The 18,372-nt window shown below is 39.3% G+C and overlaps 1 protein-coding gene across 2 annotated transcripts; it reads left to right on the top strand.

The window, feature by feature from the left end:
* Nucleotides 1-10,557: 10,557 nt before the first annotated feature.
* Nucleotides 10,558-15,149, top strand: LOC104245424 (probable trehalose-phosphate phosphatase G). 2 transcript variants are annotated; one of them, XM_070155636.1, is made up of 8 exons: nt 10,558-10,825; nt 12,520-12,614; nt 12,934-13,091; nt 13,468-13,738; nt 13,836-14,484; nt 14,556-14,627; nt 14,721-14,769; nt 14,913-15,149. In XM_070155636.1, exons 5-8 carry the CDS (start codon nt 14,254-14,256, stop codon nt 14,966-14,968), a joined length of 408 nt encoding a protein of 135 aa, XP_070011737.1. In that variant the 5' UTR covers nt 10,558-10,825; nt 12,520-12,614; nt 12,934-13,091; nt 13,468-13,738; nt 13,836-14,253; the 3' UTR covers nt 14,969-15,149. The 2 variants fall into 2 exon arrangements, with proteins under 2 accessions (XP_070011737.1, XP_009799332.1); XM_009801030.2 differs by lacking the exon at nt 13,468-13,738 and having other exon boundaries at nt 10,564-10,825; nt 14,344-14,484.
* Nucleotides 15,150-18,372: the final 3,223 nt, after the last annotated feature.

Below are 18,372 nucleotides of genomic sequence, written 5' to 3'. Positions count from 1 at the left end.
GCTAACGCGTTATTATTTTGAGAATGTCACAAAATTTGCTAAGACGGCATATCCCGAAACCTAAGTGTTTATCATAAGCACCTATTGAGGGCCCCGCAGTTTGCAACTTATTAGGCGAGGCACGCCTCGTTTATTTTAAGGATATCCTAAAGCGACTATGGTTCTCTATTTACTTTTGTCTCTAAAGATAGAGAAAAAGGCCTAATTAATTACAAGCGTGTAATGTCCCAGCTTTTGTTGTTCGGACCAACAACTTAACGATGACGCACCTCAACGACAATGCATACCTTCATTTTAATTGACAGACATGAACTCCAAAATTCCTAAACCAATTTATCATACCCATTATCTATTACGAACTATGGGTTTTAATGAACCGATTTAATGTAAATGAGCCTTTCTTTTCCTGACTTTTAACTGATTTCAACACTAATCTACCAACAACATTTCAGGTTTTGCTTACTATCGAATTTAGAAACTGTTGTTCAAACGAAGACATCCTAATACACTAGCAAGATTAATGATAAAATTACTAGCGAGTAAGATGAATATTACTAGATCAGCTCATGAATTGAAATCCTATTATAAGTTCATTACCCTTTTAACCTGACATTAATCTAGATCCACCTATTACTGATGACAATCGAGTTCCTCCAAACTGATTCAACAATCCCATTTCACAAACCTATTGAACTGACTACACTTCATGCATTTCCAAGGGTTCAATTTAACTGTTCAATGTTATACAATGTTTAACAGATAACCCACCTTAAGAAACAGTTTTGATTATACACATAACTACCATCTATATAACAGGAAAACATCTAAACTACTATCAATTAAAATGCAGGCAGTCCTCAGTTGAACAATAAATGTGTTCGAACATTTCATTTCAAACTTCAACGAGCTTACATCAATGTGGTTCAGGGTGGTGTACCTGGTATTGGAATACAAGAAGAAGAAGATCAGCAGAGTAGTATGTAACCCAGCAACAGCAACAACAACCAGCAACAACCAGTAAACAGAACACCCAGTGACAGATTTGAAAACCAACAGGATCCCAGCACACTCAATGAAACAGTACCAACACAAACCAATGCAGACCAGACATAACAACTCAAGAAACCACTTAAAACCTCAGTGAAATCCCAGAAATAACCAGCAATCAGAACAGAACCAGAATGTATTCAGAAGTGCAAAAGATGCAATGGACAGTTCTGATTTTTTTTAACACTCAAAATAGAACACTCTCAAAAAAACTCTCAAACTACTGGTCTCAGGACAAAGACAACCTGTGTTCACTCTCTAAAACTGAACTCTTTTTTGATTTTAAGACCAGCAAGTTCTTTGCTTTTTAATTCTGAATTCTTAGTGTCAAAAATCCAGTCTAACTTTACTCTATCTCTCTGACCATTTTTAAGATTCAAAAAGCCCCCCTCTAATTCTGTCAAGACCCCTATTTATATCCAACACTTGACCTTGCCCCCTCCCTCTCAAAAGCACTCAGGCCGAATTTTTTAAAACTAATTCTGCCCATGATCTCTTTTTCAATTCCACTAGAATATGTCTTGTTCCCCACTAAATTTCTTTTTATTTAGTAATACCACGCGGGTATGGGCAGCTTATTTTTCTATTCAAATCCCTTAAACCTTGTGAAATGGTGCCCATGATCCCTTACACAGTCATCAACCCCCACCTACTATTTTAAACTATTTCATTAGTTTAATGGTACTTTAATGTTACTGACAGAACACTAAGTTATTTTCAGGTTTCAAGCCCAAATTACCCCCCTGGGAATATGAACTAGCCCTTTCCTAAACCTCCTAATCTGATTTATAAGTTATAAACCTAATAACTGATTTCTAACTGATCACTAAAGTACTACAGCTATAACCAATTCACAACTAAATTCAAACAATGACTCAATCAAAATTTAAGCAGTATGAATCAAATTATTATCAGGTTATTCTAACATTCAAGACTGTAAAACTAATCGGCGACACTTATCGAATCGACTACACGAACACATACAATCAAAAGCAAATAATCATAATCGAACAAGCACAGAGGTGATTCGAGTCATATTTATAGAAACATGGATTTATAATGAAACTTAACTAGTCGACGGAGCTCATTCGAATCGATTATATAGTTTATTATATACTCGACCATGACTAGAAAACGTTCGACCAAATAAAAGGTCTTTGAAGAAGGACAGAATCAATCGACAAAAAATTGAAAAATCAATAAAACTACACTAAACAAATAAACAGATATAAACAAACACAAAATGGAACAAATAGGAAAGGAAAAATACCTCAAGAATTCGAAAATTGGACGACCCTGATTCGAACTCAGACTCGAACTCTTAGAGGTTGAACGAACCTTAATCGACTGTTCTCAACTGAGAACACTTCGACTAAGGTCGATTAGACCCCAAATCATCCTTTAATTTGGACAGATTTCAACCTTTGGTTTTCTAGGGTTCTTGGTTCCATTTGGGGTTCGAATGGTTCTGGTCTGATTCGAACCAGGCCAAAGGTATTTTGGGCACGAGGGAGGTCAGGGGGTGCCGTGGTGTGAGTTTGGGACTGGTTGGGGTAGTTTTAGGTTCTGCTCGAATCTTCGATTGAAGATTCGAGAAGCTGGAGGTTGATTCGAGGCAAACGGTTAACGGATCCGTAACAAGGGTGGTCAGATGGCTTAGGGGTGTTAATTTGGTGACCGGCGGCATTGTTGCCGCCGGGTTTCAGGCGGAGGTGTAACAATGGCGGCTAGGGTTTGGGTCTGGTCCGTCTCTGAGCTTGAGAGAGACGATGGGGTGAGGGGTATTGGTTTGGGGCGTGGGGTAAGGGATTAGGGTTATATGTGGGAGGGGGCGTTTGATCTTGGCCGTTGGATCAATCACGATCAACGGCCTGGATCATTTTACTAATAAGGAACGACATCGTTTGGCCTGCTACGAGACTGGGTCAGCCCGGGGTGAAATGGACCGGGTTATGGGGGAAGCCTGGGATCGTTAGATCAAAAGGGACGGATGGTTCAGATTTTGCGCATCAAAACGACGTCGTTTGGGTGCTCTTGGAGACAGACCAAATTGGACCGGTTGAATTGGGCCTGGTTTTGGGTTGTTTTGGACGGCCCAGTTCCGATTTTGTAGGTATTTCCACTTGTTTTTGTTTTCTTTTCTTTTAATTTCTAATTAGCAAAAAATTCTACAATAAATTGTAAAACCAAAATTAACCTACCAAAATATTAATTAACACTTAACTACAATTAACACACAAAATTTAACACCAATTAGAAACAAAAATCACACAATTGTACACTAATTGACAAAAATAGAACAAATACATATTTTTGTGATTTTCTTTCTTTTAAAACCAAACTATGATTTAATTAATTTCAAAATGCACAACTAAATCCTAAATGTGCATGCAACATGTATTTTTGTATTTTTTAATTAATTAAACAAAATAAACACTCACAGACAAAATAATTACGAAAATGTCACGCAAAATTCTTAAACTTGTACCCAAATGACATTTGTTTTTATTTTTCGATTTCTTTTGGAGTAGTTTTCGTGAAGCAAAAATCACGTGCTCACAATAGTTTAGTAGGAATTTTAGACTTGTAGCGTATTGTTAGATGCTCATGACTAGTGCCAACCCGGTATCGGGCTGTGTTGGGTTATATTCCACAAATTGTTCTGTATTGTCACTGCTTACTTTTGGATTTATATCATGTTTAAGACTAAATGCTTATTGTTTAATTGCTTAAAACTGAATTGGAAATGTGTCGGCTGGCCTTGTCTTCACGAGAGGCGCCATCACAATCGGGTCCGGGGTTTGGGGTCGTGACAAGTTGGTATCAGAGCCAAGGTTACATAGGTCTCGCGAGTCATGAGCAGGTTTAGTAGAGTCTCGCGGATCGGTACGGAGACATCTATATTTATCCTCGAGAGGCTGCAGAACCTTTAGGAAAACTTCATATTCTTGAAGTTCTTGTCGTGCAAATTGGTTGATCCGAGTACTAAACTTCTGTTATTCTATTCTCTCACAGATGGTGAGGACACGCGCTACCGGCCAGGATGGACGACCACCAGTACCACCAGTTGTAGCCACTAGAGGCCGAGGACATGGTAGAGGTAGAGGTGTGGCCCACACAGTAGCTAGGGTAGTACCTGCAAATCCACCAGCCGCCCCGGTTCAGGATCAGGTCCCAATTGTGGACGCTCCAGCAGCACCATCTTAAGCACCAGCTGTGCCCATTGTGATTCCAAGTCTTCAGGAGGCCTTGGCTCAGATCCTCTCAGTTTGCACTGGCCTAGCTCAGGCGGTCTCAGCTACTACAGCCGCAGCTACTTCTCAGGCTGGGGGAGGCAATCAGACTCCCGTCGCTGGCACACTTGAGCAGGTCGTGCAAGGACTTCAGACATCGGGAGCACATCCAGCCCAGCCGGTTGTAGCTGCTTAGGACTATGTAGTTCCTGCCATGCCAGAGGATGAACAGCATAGGTTGGAAAGGTTTGGTAGACTTCAGCCTCCGACCTTCAGTGGTACAGAGGGTGAGGATGCCCAGGGTTTCTTGGGTAAGTGTTAGAGAATGCTTCGTACAATGGGTATTCTGGAGACTAGCGGAGTCGCTTTCACTACTTATCAGTTTTCTGGAGCTGCCTTCACTTGGTGGGAGGCTTTTGAGAGGCGTAGGCCTTTTGGTGCAGCACCTTACCTGGAAGCAGTTCTCCGTTCTCTTTCTGGAGAAGTATGTGCCGCAGTCTCGTAGAGAGGAGCTACGCAGGCAGTTTGAGTGGTTGTGTCAGGGAGAAATGACTATGATGTAGTATGAGATGCGGTTCTCCGAGTTAGCTCGTCATGCAATTTGGTTGGTTCCGACAGATAGAGAGAGGATTAAGAGGTTTGTTGATGGCCTCACTTATCAGCTTCGTATTCTCATAACCAGGGAGAGGGTGACTGGTGCTACTTTCGAGTAGCTTGTGGACATTGCTCGTGAGATTGAGTCTGTTCATAGCCAAGAGCGAGAGGAGGGGGAGGCCAAGAGGCCTCAAGGATCTGGTAGTTAAAGTGGTGCTCCATCGAGAGGTCAGTTTCAGCACGGCAGAGGCCGTCCATTCAGGCATACTTAGCCAGCTCGCCCAGGTTATCGTGGGGCGTCATCAGGTCATGGTTCTCACAGTTCTCATCAGGGATAGTCATCACTTAGTGCCCTTCTAGCTCAGAGTTCGTCCCGTGCCCTATCAGTTCAGGGCTCTTCTATGCCGGTGCATCTGCTAGTCATTTCGGTGCTAGGGGTTCCCTTCAATCCCCGTCTTCAGCACCCGGGAGTTGCTATGAGTGTGAGAGATAGGCCATATGTGGAGGCAGTGTCCTCATCGTCTTGCGGGTTTATCTCAGCAGAGGGGTCAGTCATCGGCTTCAGCACTAGTTACTTCACCACCACCCACCCAATTAGCTAGGGGTGGAGGTCAGTCATCTAGGGGTCGCCCTAGAGGGGGAGGTCTATCAGTTGGTGTCACACCTCCTTTTTACTACCCCTGAAGGGATATAAGGGAGTTTTTTCCAATTTAAGTGACAATCGAAATGAGATTATTTATTTGAAATTAAGAGTCGCCACTTGGGATAATTTATGGTGTCCCACGTCACCAGTTTAAGATCCCCAATCGAGGAAATTTTACTCTATTTACGGTCTGCGAACATAGAAATCTGGGTAAGGAATTTTGTTAACCCGGGAGAAGGTGTTAGGCATTCCTGAGTTCCGTGGTTCTAGCACGGTCGCTTTGATCATACTTGGCTTATTAAATTGTCTAATTACTGATTTTAGAACCTATGTGCATTTACCTTTCACCGCTTTTTAATTAAGAAAATTATCTTGAAACGGGTCACGCGTACGTGTACCCGTTTGTTTGGTGCGTCAAAAATCACGTCACGCGAACATGTCCGCAATTAATAACGCTTTATTATTATTAAGAAAGTTTTGTCGAAGTTGCGCGAACGCATACTCCGATTTTGTTTTTAGAAATCGTAATCATGTCACGTGAACGTGTCCACGACCACGATAGTATATTAAATGTGCCTAAAGCAACCTACAACCATTTGTCATTTTTATGTCTAGGTTATTAGCACGAGGGCCATGTATGATTAAATTATGAATGTCGCAAAAAATTAGCTGGAGCCTTCTTTGCATCAATTCTTCCATAATTACATATGCTTCATCTATTCTACCCACTTTACCAAATCCGTCTACTAGACTACTATATATAACCACATTTAATGGAATACCTTTAGATTTTCGTTCAGTTATTAACTTAGTAACAAGACCAAATCAAAAAATGGGAGAAAACAAAAATGCTAATTTGATATCCACATTTATTCATCTCCAAGCTCGATATTAACATAGACAACACAAATATTACAAAGTAACAAACACAAACAAATTACACAAGAAACGATAAATAACATTAACATGTGAATTTCCAAAATGGCAGAATCTCAGGCCCAAACCAGTACAAGATGAACTGTAAAGCGAAGGTCCAAATTTAACCAAAAAAATGGACCTTAGTTAAGCTTGACTTGCCGAAATTGTGAACCGGCACCTCGAATCGACATCGGAACTAGAAAACTCGAACAGAAAAACAAAATGCTTTGCCGGAATCCCTGCAAAACTCGACCAAACCTCTTCGAACCCGGCTACAACGGACACCTCGAATCGATTTCTTTGACTTTGGACTGGAATGCTCAACTTCAAAACAAAATCGAGCAGCTCACCTCCATGATTTCCGATATGAGTGAAGCTTTGCGTAACAAGTAGTTTTGAAGCTCAGAGAATCGAATGGTAACTGACTGGTTATGGGGTTAATATTCGGTAGATTTCATGGCTATTTTTGCTGGAGATTTTAGCTATGTTTGGGGCTGTTTTTTTTAGCTTGTTCTTGGAGTTGTTTGAGAACGATTTTGAGCTGAATTTTCGCTCGTGTTTCTGGCCAGATTTCGGACTATTTTTTTAGGCTGCTTCGAGGTGGTTTCAATGCTAGTTTATGAGGAGTTTTTCAGCTCATTTTGGAGCTTTATTCGGCTGCTTCAATGGAGTTTAGGGGGGTGTTGAATGGAGGTTCATGTCTGTAATTGGAGGAGGTCATCTGGTGTGATTGGCGTCGAAGAAGACGAAGCTTTAGGGGGGATTCATCTCTTTTGTGTATTGCGGCTGTCAGCTTTTAGTCTAGGGATCTCTTATTTTTTGTGTATTTACATTAGATTTTTAGGCATTAGTCTAGGTTTTAGGGTAATGGGGGGTTTTGGGCTCAAGTGCTAGTTCGAAATTGGGCCATTTTCTTGACCAAAGTTGAGCTAAAATTATCTTGAATTAACTATCAATTGGGCTTCTTAAAAAATCTGGATTTCTTTAACTAAGGGCCTAAGTTTTCCTTATTTAAAATAGTATAAAGCATTTATAAAAATATAAAACTACTCCTAATTAATTAAAAAACTATTAAAGATAAACCTAAAATGAAACTAGTTTTTTTTGTTGTTGGTATTTTTCAAGATTAGAAATGAGTACAAAACATTAATGAAACTATTTTTTTGTAATTTTTAATTTTTCTGATAAAACAAAGTAAAAGAGTCAAAATTAGTTGAAATAACTATATTAGGCATAAACTAAATATTTACATGCTAAAATATAAAAAATCTTGGGGAGGGTCAAAAATCACATGTCTACAGCTGACCCTCTTTGACTGGGAACGCGAAGAGTTTTCAGACAAAGAACGACTAGACAGGTTTTTGACCCGACCCTTATTTAGAGAGACCAAAAGCTAAAAGAAAGGAGAATGTGACTGAGCCCTGGTATCTGAGATGCCTACATATCCTTGGTTATAAAGGAATCAGACCACGTGTAGTTCAGAAGTAGAAACAGTGATGGAATATACTGAGGTGGAGAGCCGGTCGAGGTGCCGTTCCGCCGAGGTTCTGGTCTGTGGTCCTGTTATTACATCAAAATGAAAAAATGAAAAAGACTAGCTAAGCCTGTCAACTATGAGTTACAAAATTCATATCTATAAGTCTTCTGAAGCTTGATCTTGAGTCTTGAATGATTCTTCATGCGAACTTTGGATTTGAACCTTGACGCCTGTTAGTTGCAGGTGCTAGTTCATTCTTCTTCGGCTTTTCGGATCAAAATCGGACATACCATGCTTGTAGTTTCAGTCTTGTCTTGAGCAGCTCACATCTTTCATCAACTTTTGCATTTGGATTCACTTCTTGCCTTTTTTTTTATTCTGGATTGTGACTAACTTCTGTTGATCACCTCAGACTGTTGACTCGCGTTCTTGTCGCGAGATTCTTTTGTTGCTGACTTGAATTGCATTCTGAAGTGAATTCCCTTATTCTCCAGGTAGGCGCTTGATTGCCAATACTCGAACTGTCCTCCTTCGAAACTTGGACTGTCTTTCCCTTGTTCTCCAGGTGGGCGCCTGATTGTTGAACTTGAACCGTCTTCCTTTGAACATTGCTATTTTCCCTTTGTTCTCCAGGTGGGCGCCTGATTACCAACATTTGAATGGTATTCCTTCCCTCTAACTAGGAAGTGCGTCTCCTATGAATGAATTTAAATGACCAAAGCTAGGAAGTGCGTCTCCTAAAAAGTATAATCTGAAAGATCCCTACTAGGAAGTGCGTCTCCTAATGGGTAAAATTTGAATGACTCCAACTAGGACGTGCGTCTCCTAGGGGTGAATTTAAATGACCAAGACTAGGAAGTGCGTCTCCTAGGGGTGGAATTTCAATTTAGAAAATGTGTCTCCTACAACATAATATGACTTGAAAACCCAAACTAGGAAATGTTTCTCCTGGGGGTGATGTGTGATCTTCTCAATAGCCTTTGCGTAAGCAGAATTGGGGCATTAAACCTGAAAATTTCAAGCTTCCAAGCTTTGATATGAACCTAACTTCCGTCCCTATTTCACACAAAGAAAACTTGTGATGTTAAACATGGTGGTTGGTTTGTGGCCTTGACTTTGCGGCGATTGCTCCTTCACTTGCCATGATAACTTTGATTTCAACTTGAAAGACATTGCTTGCTCATTGACTAAACACTTTCTCTGTCACCCTTATCACAGAAAATACCTCAGATCCGTTCAAACTCAATACCCTTTATCTGTTGCATTGCTCATGAATTGACTTATACCGAACCTTTGCATTTCACATGAATCCCAGAGCACGTTGATTGTCACCAACTAAGTGCGCTTGATGCTCTTTCTTTACTTATACCACTTTGATGTGCTAGCCAGACCCCGCTTTGTGCAATTGGAAAGCTGGTGGCAAATTTTGAAGTCATTTCTTACTTGTTCTGGCCAAACAGACTCAAGGAGAGGAAGTAAATAAAACAAAAGGAACAGAGTAAAGGACAATGGAAAGAGATGATTCCTAACAAGAAAATTACAAAGTAAAAACTTATCAGATGTGGACACCAACTCTATTGACCATAACATGCACCTTTGGATTAAGTGGCCTAATCTGTCAAGCAAGTCTAGTGTTCAACTCTTGTTGTACCACTTTGCCGTGAAACTGGGCTTCAATGCTCCGATTATCCTATCTGATTCATAATACTTTATTCGGCTTGCAGTGCCCGAAGGGTTTTCACCATCAATCCTCTCTTATTTTGCTTTTTCTCTCAACTTACTGTCAGCTTATGATGCCTATGAAGGTTTTCACCGATAAGACTCTCTCATTTTTGTTTTTCTTGTGTAGAACGGAGTGTTGCCCCTGATGAGAATCATACCTCTAACTCTCTTGACTTGGCATTACTCAAAACCTGATCAGAAGGTCTTTCTTTGGACCGTAATGTAGGCTTTTGGATAGGATTAGAAACAAAGGGTATCATAAAGGCTCAAAAACGGCTTAAAAGGGCTCAAAATTACAACTTTTGGGATCAGATCTTTTACAACAACCACAACTTCTGACCCAGTTTCTTTGCTTGGGGACTTTTGAATTTTTATTTTGATGGGACCGAACCGTGAGACTGCCTACGTATCCTTAAAAGGAATCAGGTCAAATGTAGTTCATGGCATAGGAATTGTTTTGTTTTTGTACTTTTCTCTCTTTTTTTTTCTTTTTTTTTTTACTCTTTTGCCGTTTTTCTTTCTCTTTTTCTCTCTTTTTTTATTTTCTCTCCTTTTTTTTTTTTTCCGTATCATATTTCTAAACTCTGCTTCTGATTCCAAAACACTACCAGAAATTGGAGCTATGACAACGCTTTTTATTGCTACAGATCATTAACCGTTGCTATAGATGGTGTATTGTTACGGTTTTAACCGTTACAAAAAATTATTGGTTTTATCGGGACACTTAGCAACCGAACCGTTGCAATAGTCTTAAAACCGTTCCGATAGAGGTATCTATGGCAACGTTTTGTATAACCGTAGCAATAAATTTATCTATGGTAACGGTTATATCTATTGTTACGGTCATTAATTCCCTCCTTATTTTTCACCCAAATTTTCTATACCCGCTAAAATTAAAGGCGCCCACAATCTGATTTTCAATTTTTATTTTTTAGCTTTTATATCTAATAAAATATTAAACCCCTAATTTTACTTTTCATATCGGAGATAACGAGATACAGAGGCGATTTCGGACTCGATCTCCTCCAGGCAATTTCGGACTCGATCCAAGCTCATCCATCAACAGTTTCTTCAAATCTGAAAATCGTTAATTGGAAGGCTTAATTTCGGACTCCAGGCTCAACAATTCCAGGCCAACAACAGAGCGACGTGCTAATTAATCCTTTAGAGTTTCTCCAAATCTGAAAATCGGTAAACAGCTCTCTTCTTTCGAGTTTTGATTTCTAATTTCTTGTTCTTTGTTGCAATTAAGTATGCATAATGGCCATCGCAAATCTAGTTTGATATCTTAACTCATGTGGGTGTTGAAGGCTTAATTTTTAGCAGTTTTTTTAATTTGTTTTTGTTTAAATTTCTGGGTTGTTTTTTGTGTTTTTGTTTAAATTTCTGGGTTGGTTGCTCGTGGGTTGGTTTTTTGTGTTTTTGTTTAAATTTCGGTGTTTCTGTAAGCTTCCTTCACATTATTTTGATAGTGAATGAAAAGGGCTTGTTGTTTAAATGGATGATATAAGTCGTGTGCAACTGAAAATGATTAGAACTTGTGTTCGTTGAAATCAAGCTGTCGAAGAGATGGGGTTGGTTACAGTGAGTTTATGCAAGCAGTGTCATCCATTTGTTAATTGGAAGTCATTCACATTCTTATAGGCCTCTGAAAAATGGCACTTCTTTCTGAAGGGACTGAGAATAGTCATTCTCCCCGTGAGGTATTGCATTTCGTCAAAAGAGACAGATAGTTTCATCTCGGGGAGAATTTGGATTGTTTATTCTCTTGATTAGCCTTACGTCTCTCTGTGATTAGTTAATAACTCATTAAGATCCTTAAGATCCTTAAGGGACTGAGAATAGTCATTCTCCCCCTGAGGTATTGCATTTCGTCAAAAGAGACAGATAGTTTCATCTCGGGGAGAATTTGGATTGTTTATTCTCTTGATTAGCCTTACGTCTCTCTGTGATTAGTTAATAACTCATTAAGATCCTTAAGCTGATCTCTTAGCTTTCCTTATTAACACCTGATCATTAAGCTATGGTCCCTTATTAAATTGATCATCTTTCTCCTCCGACTTGGTTTCGCTGAGCTCTCCTGATATATGATCCTAAAATCCAAACTAAACTATATGAGTTGAGTTGCTGGTCAAATTGCTAGTCAATCCACATAACGGCAACAAGAGAAATAGTGAGCAGTAACAAGTTAACAACTTTTTCTTAAAATGGTGAACAAGACATGACAGAGAAACTGATTTCTTCTCCAATTTCTTTAGTAGTAACAACTATACCTAATATAAGGGAAGCATAACTGAAAGGGATATGCCCATAGATTACACAAAGCAGACTTAGAAACATGTAGAAAAATAGGAAATGGACTCATCAAGCTACTCTCTTAAGAAAAGAGAAAAAGTTCAAACTGGAAAATTACAGAGAACAACAGAAACATTTTAACAGTAGGCCGGCACTGCTTTGTTTCTTTCTTCATGGGTATCTCTCTATTTGTGTAAGTCCTACTTTACATATGTGTATAAAAAAGGTGAAAAGTTTCAGTTGCAATCTTGATATTTGTATCTCTAGTATTTTTTAGATGTAATAAATACATATGGGTTTGTTCCATATATGTGTTAATTACATGCTTTATACATGTATAATGCCATCAGTTTTCTCATACTATCATATTCTTGCGACTAAACTGCACAATGTAGCTAGTTGTAGGGAGGTGTGCTAGGATGAAATAGGTGTGTGCGACGTCTCTTATTGGTTACATTAGTTGATTATTTGTTCTGCTAGACATTTTAAACATCTTTTGAGATGTAATATCTTATTCTAATAGATGTTCCCTGAAAAGCAATTATATGTCATCAATTTTTTCCTAACACTTTGTATCGTGATTAATCCAGGCAGCTGTGACTTCAGCTGGGCTTTACTATTGGAGTGCTAAATTATCTGGAAACTACTTTGGGCCTATTTGCTTCTTGGATTACTGGGACTAGGGGTGAGCAATGACTTGTTAGTCTCAAATTTTGGTCATATTCTTGTGTTCATTAACATTGTTTTTGGTTGTGCAAGAATCCTTGCTGATATTTGTTGATACCTGCTGCAACTCAGCCATTGTCTGATGACTCTACCACTCTTCTTTTTGGCTGATTCATTCATCTCTTTTTGGCATATCACTTCTGCCATCTTGGAAAATCCCATTTGGCATTTTGATTTGAAATATTATTATGTTGTTAACCTATTTGATATTTGATTCAGAAATTACTTTAAAATGCTTTTGCTAACCTATTTCGCCTTTGCTCTTTTGAATCCGACAGAGATTTTGACAGTCATGAATCAAGAAGGGTGCTCACTTTAAATCAAAGGGATTTAAAGTTATGAGAATGACAAGCTTCGAATGGAGAATAGGCCGCTAGATGTTCCGGCGTCTCACTTTAAAGCTCTTCTTGAATATTGGAACTCCGATCCCGCCAAGGTAATTACATCCAACTTTTGCCAACTTTTGGTTGGAATAAACAAAGCTCCTGTAAATAAATTAGAAATTATTAGATGCTGGAATGCATGAGAAAGGGGATTACATGCCTTATTCACTTTTACTTCTACCTATAATTTGTCTTAGTATTAGTAGGTCAAAAAATTAGAGTACGTTCTATGAAGATCAAATCTCCATCATAGAGAAGCTATGTAATGTTGGCATAGCTCTCCTTTATAAAGTATAGATCTGTCGAAAAATGCATTAGATATTAGATATGATTTGCCTCTTACACTTTGTGCTGTTTGAATGTCTTGGCTTAGTGGCTTACTAGAAAAGTTGTCCTTAACGTCATTGTTACCCTTATTTAATTGTCAAGGTTTGAGATTCTGGAGTTTGCTGGATATGGTCTAAAAGTAGGAGTAATAGAAAACAAACATGGATGCTAGTTTCTTTGGTGTGTGTGGAGTAATAGAGTATATTGATGCTACGGCATTTTACCTGATTAGGTGAGTGACAAGTCCAGGTATGCACATTTTGCCTCAAAGTTTTCTTCCATATTACATAAAGTAGTCTTTTGATCTTTGAATCCATGCTCCTTTGGCATATACGGGATCACTTATTCTTCTTTGAAATCATACCATCACAGAGTACGTATTCCAGCATATATCATTTGTCTGTTTCTTAGTTATTGACTCAATTTTAGTTTCTTTTCTAATTTAAAATTGACTCAATTTGGTCTTGTAGGCTGAAATAGAAAGAATACAATCAACACAATGAAGTACTGAAAATGACAGTCAATCAGTTGACGCGTATACATCAGTCATGGGACCTGAGCACCCAGGTTGCCTAAGATTGTATGGACGTGGGGTTACCAAAACGGCCTTAAAAAGAAAAGTGGGAGATTTTGGACCATCTTCAAGTTCTACTGACAAGAGGGGTTGCTCTGATGGTAAGCAACCCCCACTTCCAACCGAGAGGTTGTGAGTTCGAGTCTCCCCAAGAGCAAGGTGGGAAGTTCTTGGAGGGAAGGATGCCGGGGGTCTATTTGGAAACAGTCTCTCTACCCTAGGGTAGGGGTAAGGTCTGCGTACACACTACCCTCCCCAGACCCCACTAAGTGGAATTATACTGGGTTGTTGTTGTTGTTGTTCAAGTTCTACTGATGAGATGCAGCAAAAATTGGTCCATTAGTTTTGATGCAACGAATTCTCTGTCTTTACATAATAATAATCAAGCTTCTTTCTTTGTCCAGATCAAGTATCCATCAGCTCTCAACTCCTTTCAGCAAATTCTGAGGCAAGCAAGGAATAAACAGATAGTCATCTTCTTAGATTATGATGGGACTCTTTCTCCTATTGTTGATGACCCTGACCGTGCTTTTATATCCAATGAGGTAAATCCAAATCTCATATGAAACTAAGATGCTTATCTGTAGATATTCACACAAAATATTATATTCTGCAGATGTGCTCTGCTGTCAGGAATGTTGCAAGGTATTTCCCAACATCCATCATCAGTGGAAGAAGACGTGCCAAGGTAACTTTTTTGGTAATTTTATTAATGTTGATACCGTGTACTTTTTATATCTGTCTTCATTTGCAGTAGTGACTTGTGTCTTTATTGTTTCAGGTTTATGAGCTGGTAGGTCTAACTGAACTCGATTATGCCGGTAGCCATGGTATGGACATCATGCTGCTAGTCAAAAATGTCGTCTACTATTATTTAGTCTAGGCATTCCAGAGTCTTTTTATTTTTGGATCAATTTATTTAGTCTAGGCATTCGAGATGAAAGGTAATGACTTTATTTATCCTCTTTTGTAGGTGGAGTAGATCAAGAAATAGAAGATGAAGGCAATGAAGATCTAGACCTTACTTAAGATGAATTTTGAATTGCTATAGATGAATGTTCTAGGAATCTTTTGTTGTCAACATTTTGAAACTTACTATCTTGAAATGTATTAAACTTATGCACTTGGATAGAACATTTACTTTTATCGATATTATTAGCTTGTTGGACGAGTTATATTATTAATAGTTTGATTTTGTGATTTATTTAAATTTTAATGTTATTATAATTTATTATATATATATATGAGCTATATTTCTGTTTTAAATGAATTGTTACAATAGCCTACCAGAACCGTTGCAATAGCACACAAATGGCATTCCAATAGATCTGGTAAACCGTTCCAAAATGCCCTCTAAACCGTTCCAATAGGTATTTGAAACCGTAGCAATACAAAAACAACTGTTACAATAGCTTAAAGAGACCGTTGTTATATCCATAAATAATCGTAACAATAGCTTACGAAAGTGTTGCATTAGATAATATGGTAACGGTTATGAGCCGTTGCATACACATTATAGTAACGATTTTAAACCGTTCCAATTGGAAGGAATAATCATTCCAATAGAGAAAGGGAAAACCGTTACGATAGATGTATCTATAGCAACGGAGATAAAAACCGTTCCAAGAACCGTTCCAATAGCTCTATTGGCACGCGAGCGGATGTGACGGTCTATAAACCGTTCCAGTATCGCTACGACAACGATTTATCTACCTACTGGAATGGTTTTCGATGCGTTGCCGTAGACCAATTTTTCAGTAGTGAAAGAAGGATATAAAAGAAAATAAATAAGGCTCAAAGGGGGTAACAAAAGATAAAGTGTTTAGATAGCAGAATAAAATGTCTTCGTCATTCCAATCTTCAAAATATGCCAAGTATAAACAACAATTAGACAGACCAATAAATCATATATAATATCTTTTGACTGCATCAGAATTGATAGCCATATCTACACATTTTCCTTCTATGTCTGTTAAATATAAAGCACCATTGGATAACACTCTTGTTACAATGAACGGCCCCTGCCAATTTGGGCGAACTTGCCTTTAGCTTCAACCTGATGCGGCAGGATGCGTTTCAATAGTGTTTCTTTGTGTTCTATCTACCCCTGTTTCGCACAATTCGGGCTTTAGGTGATCTCAAAATGTCTTTACTTATTTCCCTCAAATGTCTCTATCATCTTCAAAACTGTTTCATTGCTTCATGACTAAACTAACTTTTAAGACCAGGATGAGAATTACGCGTGCATGTCATATCACTAGAGTCAGCAGGAAAAGAACTATAAAGGGAAAGAGAACTGAACAAGCACTGACTACAAATAACAGAAAACAGGAAATTGCATTAGACAGATGGTGAAAGGGTTTGAACAACAAAACAATTAAAATAAGTTGGGGTTACAACCCTGGAACAAAACCAGACAACACTAAACGAGCTACTACGAATAAACAAACTAGGCAAAATAAAGGATAGAAGGGTTTGAGTCACAAGACAATATCCGAATTACAATCCTGAAAATAACCCAGACAACAGAAATGACAACAAAATAAACCACCAAGACTCATCCCCAACTAGCCAAGAGATGGAGCGTCTTTCTAATTACCAAGCACGACATCTTAGCCACTGAGTTCCACATCAATATTGCCAAGACCATTACCAACTTCAATATCATTAACTTTAGTCAGCAAGTTCCCAAGAGGATTTGCGTACTCCCTGTCACTGTCCTCGATCACAATTATCCCTTTTTGAATCATTCTTTCTATTTCCCTTTTCAAAGTACGACAATCTTCAATGCTATGCCCTTAAACATTAGAGTGGTACATGCACCGTACAGTAGGATCAAATCCTTTTGCATATGGGGTCTAGAGTATAGCCAAGGAGCGGCTCAATCAGGCCAGAATGCTTTAACTTTTCAAACAAGCTTGTGTAGGACTCCTCGATTGGCGTGAAACTATTTCTTTGCCTTTGTTCCCCTCCTTGCCCCTATTTTCTAGGGTTGTTGGGTGCTCGAAAATGTTGTAAAGGCAAGAATGCATTATGCGGTGCTGGCGCTCGCTATAGGGAGTGAACTGGTGGTTGGACAGATGACCAGACATTGTTTGGAGGACAATACTGAGGTGGATTATGTGGAGCTCAGGGATAGGTCTGGGGTTGGGCTTGAGGCTAGGTATATTGGTGAGGCGGACCCTTTGGACCATGCCGTGACTCTGAAACAACCATGGCAACATCATCGTGTTCCTTCTGACCCATCAAGCTTCCTGTGTCGTTCTAAATTGCTTGTGTTGTTGCTTTTAAAGCAGAATAGCTCATGATCTTGCTCGACTTCAACTCATCTTCTACCATTTCTCCCATTATTACCACATCATTAAAAAGCCTACCCACAGCCGTGATCAAATGCCCAAAGTAAGTTGGCTCTTGAGCTTGAAGAAAGTACTCAACCATCTCTTTTTCTTTCATCGGGGGATTGACTCTCAGGGATAGGTCTGGGGTTGGGCTTGAGGCTAAGTATATTGGTGAGGCGGACCCTTTGGACCATGTCGTGACTCTGAAACAACCATAGCAACATCATCGTGTTCCTTCTGACCCAGCAAGATTGCTTGTGTTGTTGCTTTTAAAGCAGAATAGCTCATGATCTTGCTCGACTTCAACCCATCTTCTACCATTTCTCCCATTTTTACCACATCATTAAAAGGCCTACCCACAGCCGTGATCAAAGCCCAAAGTAAGTTGGCTCTTGAGCTTGAAGAAAGTACTCAACCATCTCTTTTTCTTTCATCGGGGGATTGACTCTGGCAGCTTGCTCTCTCCATCTGAGCCCGTATTCCCTAAAGCTTTCAATAGACTTCTTTTCCATCTTGGTGAGGGATATGCGATCTGGGACAATATCTATATTGTACTGAAAGTGTCGGGCAAAGACCTAAGCCATATCGTCCCATGTGTACCACTTGCTAACGTCTTGGCGGGTGTACCACTCCAGAGCTGCCCCACTTAGACTCTGACTGAAATACGCCATCAACAATTTGTCTTTCCCACCGGCGCCTCTCATCTTATTGCAGTAACCTTTCAAATGGGTCGCGGGATCTCCGTGCCCGTCATAAAAATCAAACTTTGGCATCTTAAACCCAACATGCAGTTGGACGTCAGGAAACAAACACAAGTTTTTGTAAGACACGCTCATCTGGCTCCCTATCCCTTGCATGTTTCTTAAAGACTGCTCTAAGATTTTCACCTTCCTGGATATCTCATCTTGCCCCACTGTCTTAGCAGGCTTTTCAATTTTACAAGGAGGCTTAAAATGAGGAGCGTGAGAGTATGGATCCGAGACTTTGAAAGTTGGTTCTGGAGCATAGTGTTGGGCATCGAGGACTTTGAACACAGTCTTGTTAGAGGATCGAGGAAAAGTAGCTGGTGGAGGAGCTACAAAAGCATGAGTGGCC

This window comes from Nicotiana sylvestris, chromosome 8 (genome assembly GCF_000393655.2).
Source record: "Nicotiana sylvestris chromosome 8, ASM39365v2, whole genome shotgun sequence".
NCBI classification, from domain to species: domain Eukaryota; kingdom Viridiplantae; phylum Streptophyta; class Magnoliopsida; order Solanales; family Solanaceae; genus Nicotiana; species Nicotiana sylvestris.
This window is presented reverse-complemented; position numbering and strand designations above follow the sequence as displayed.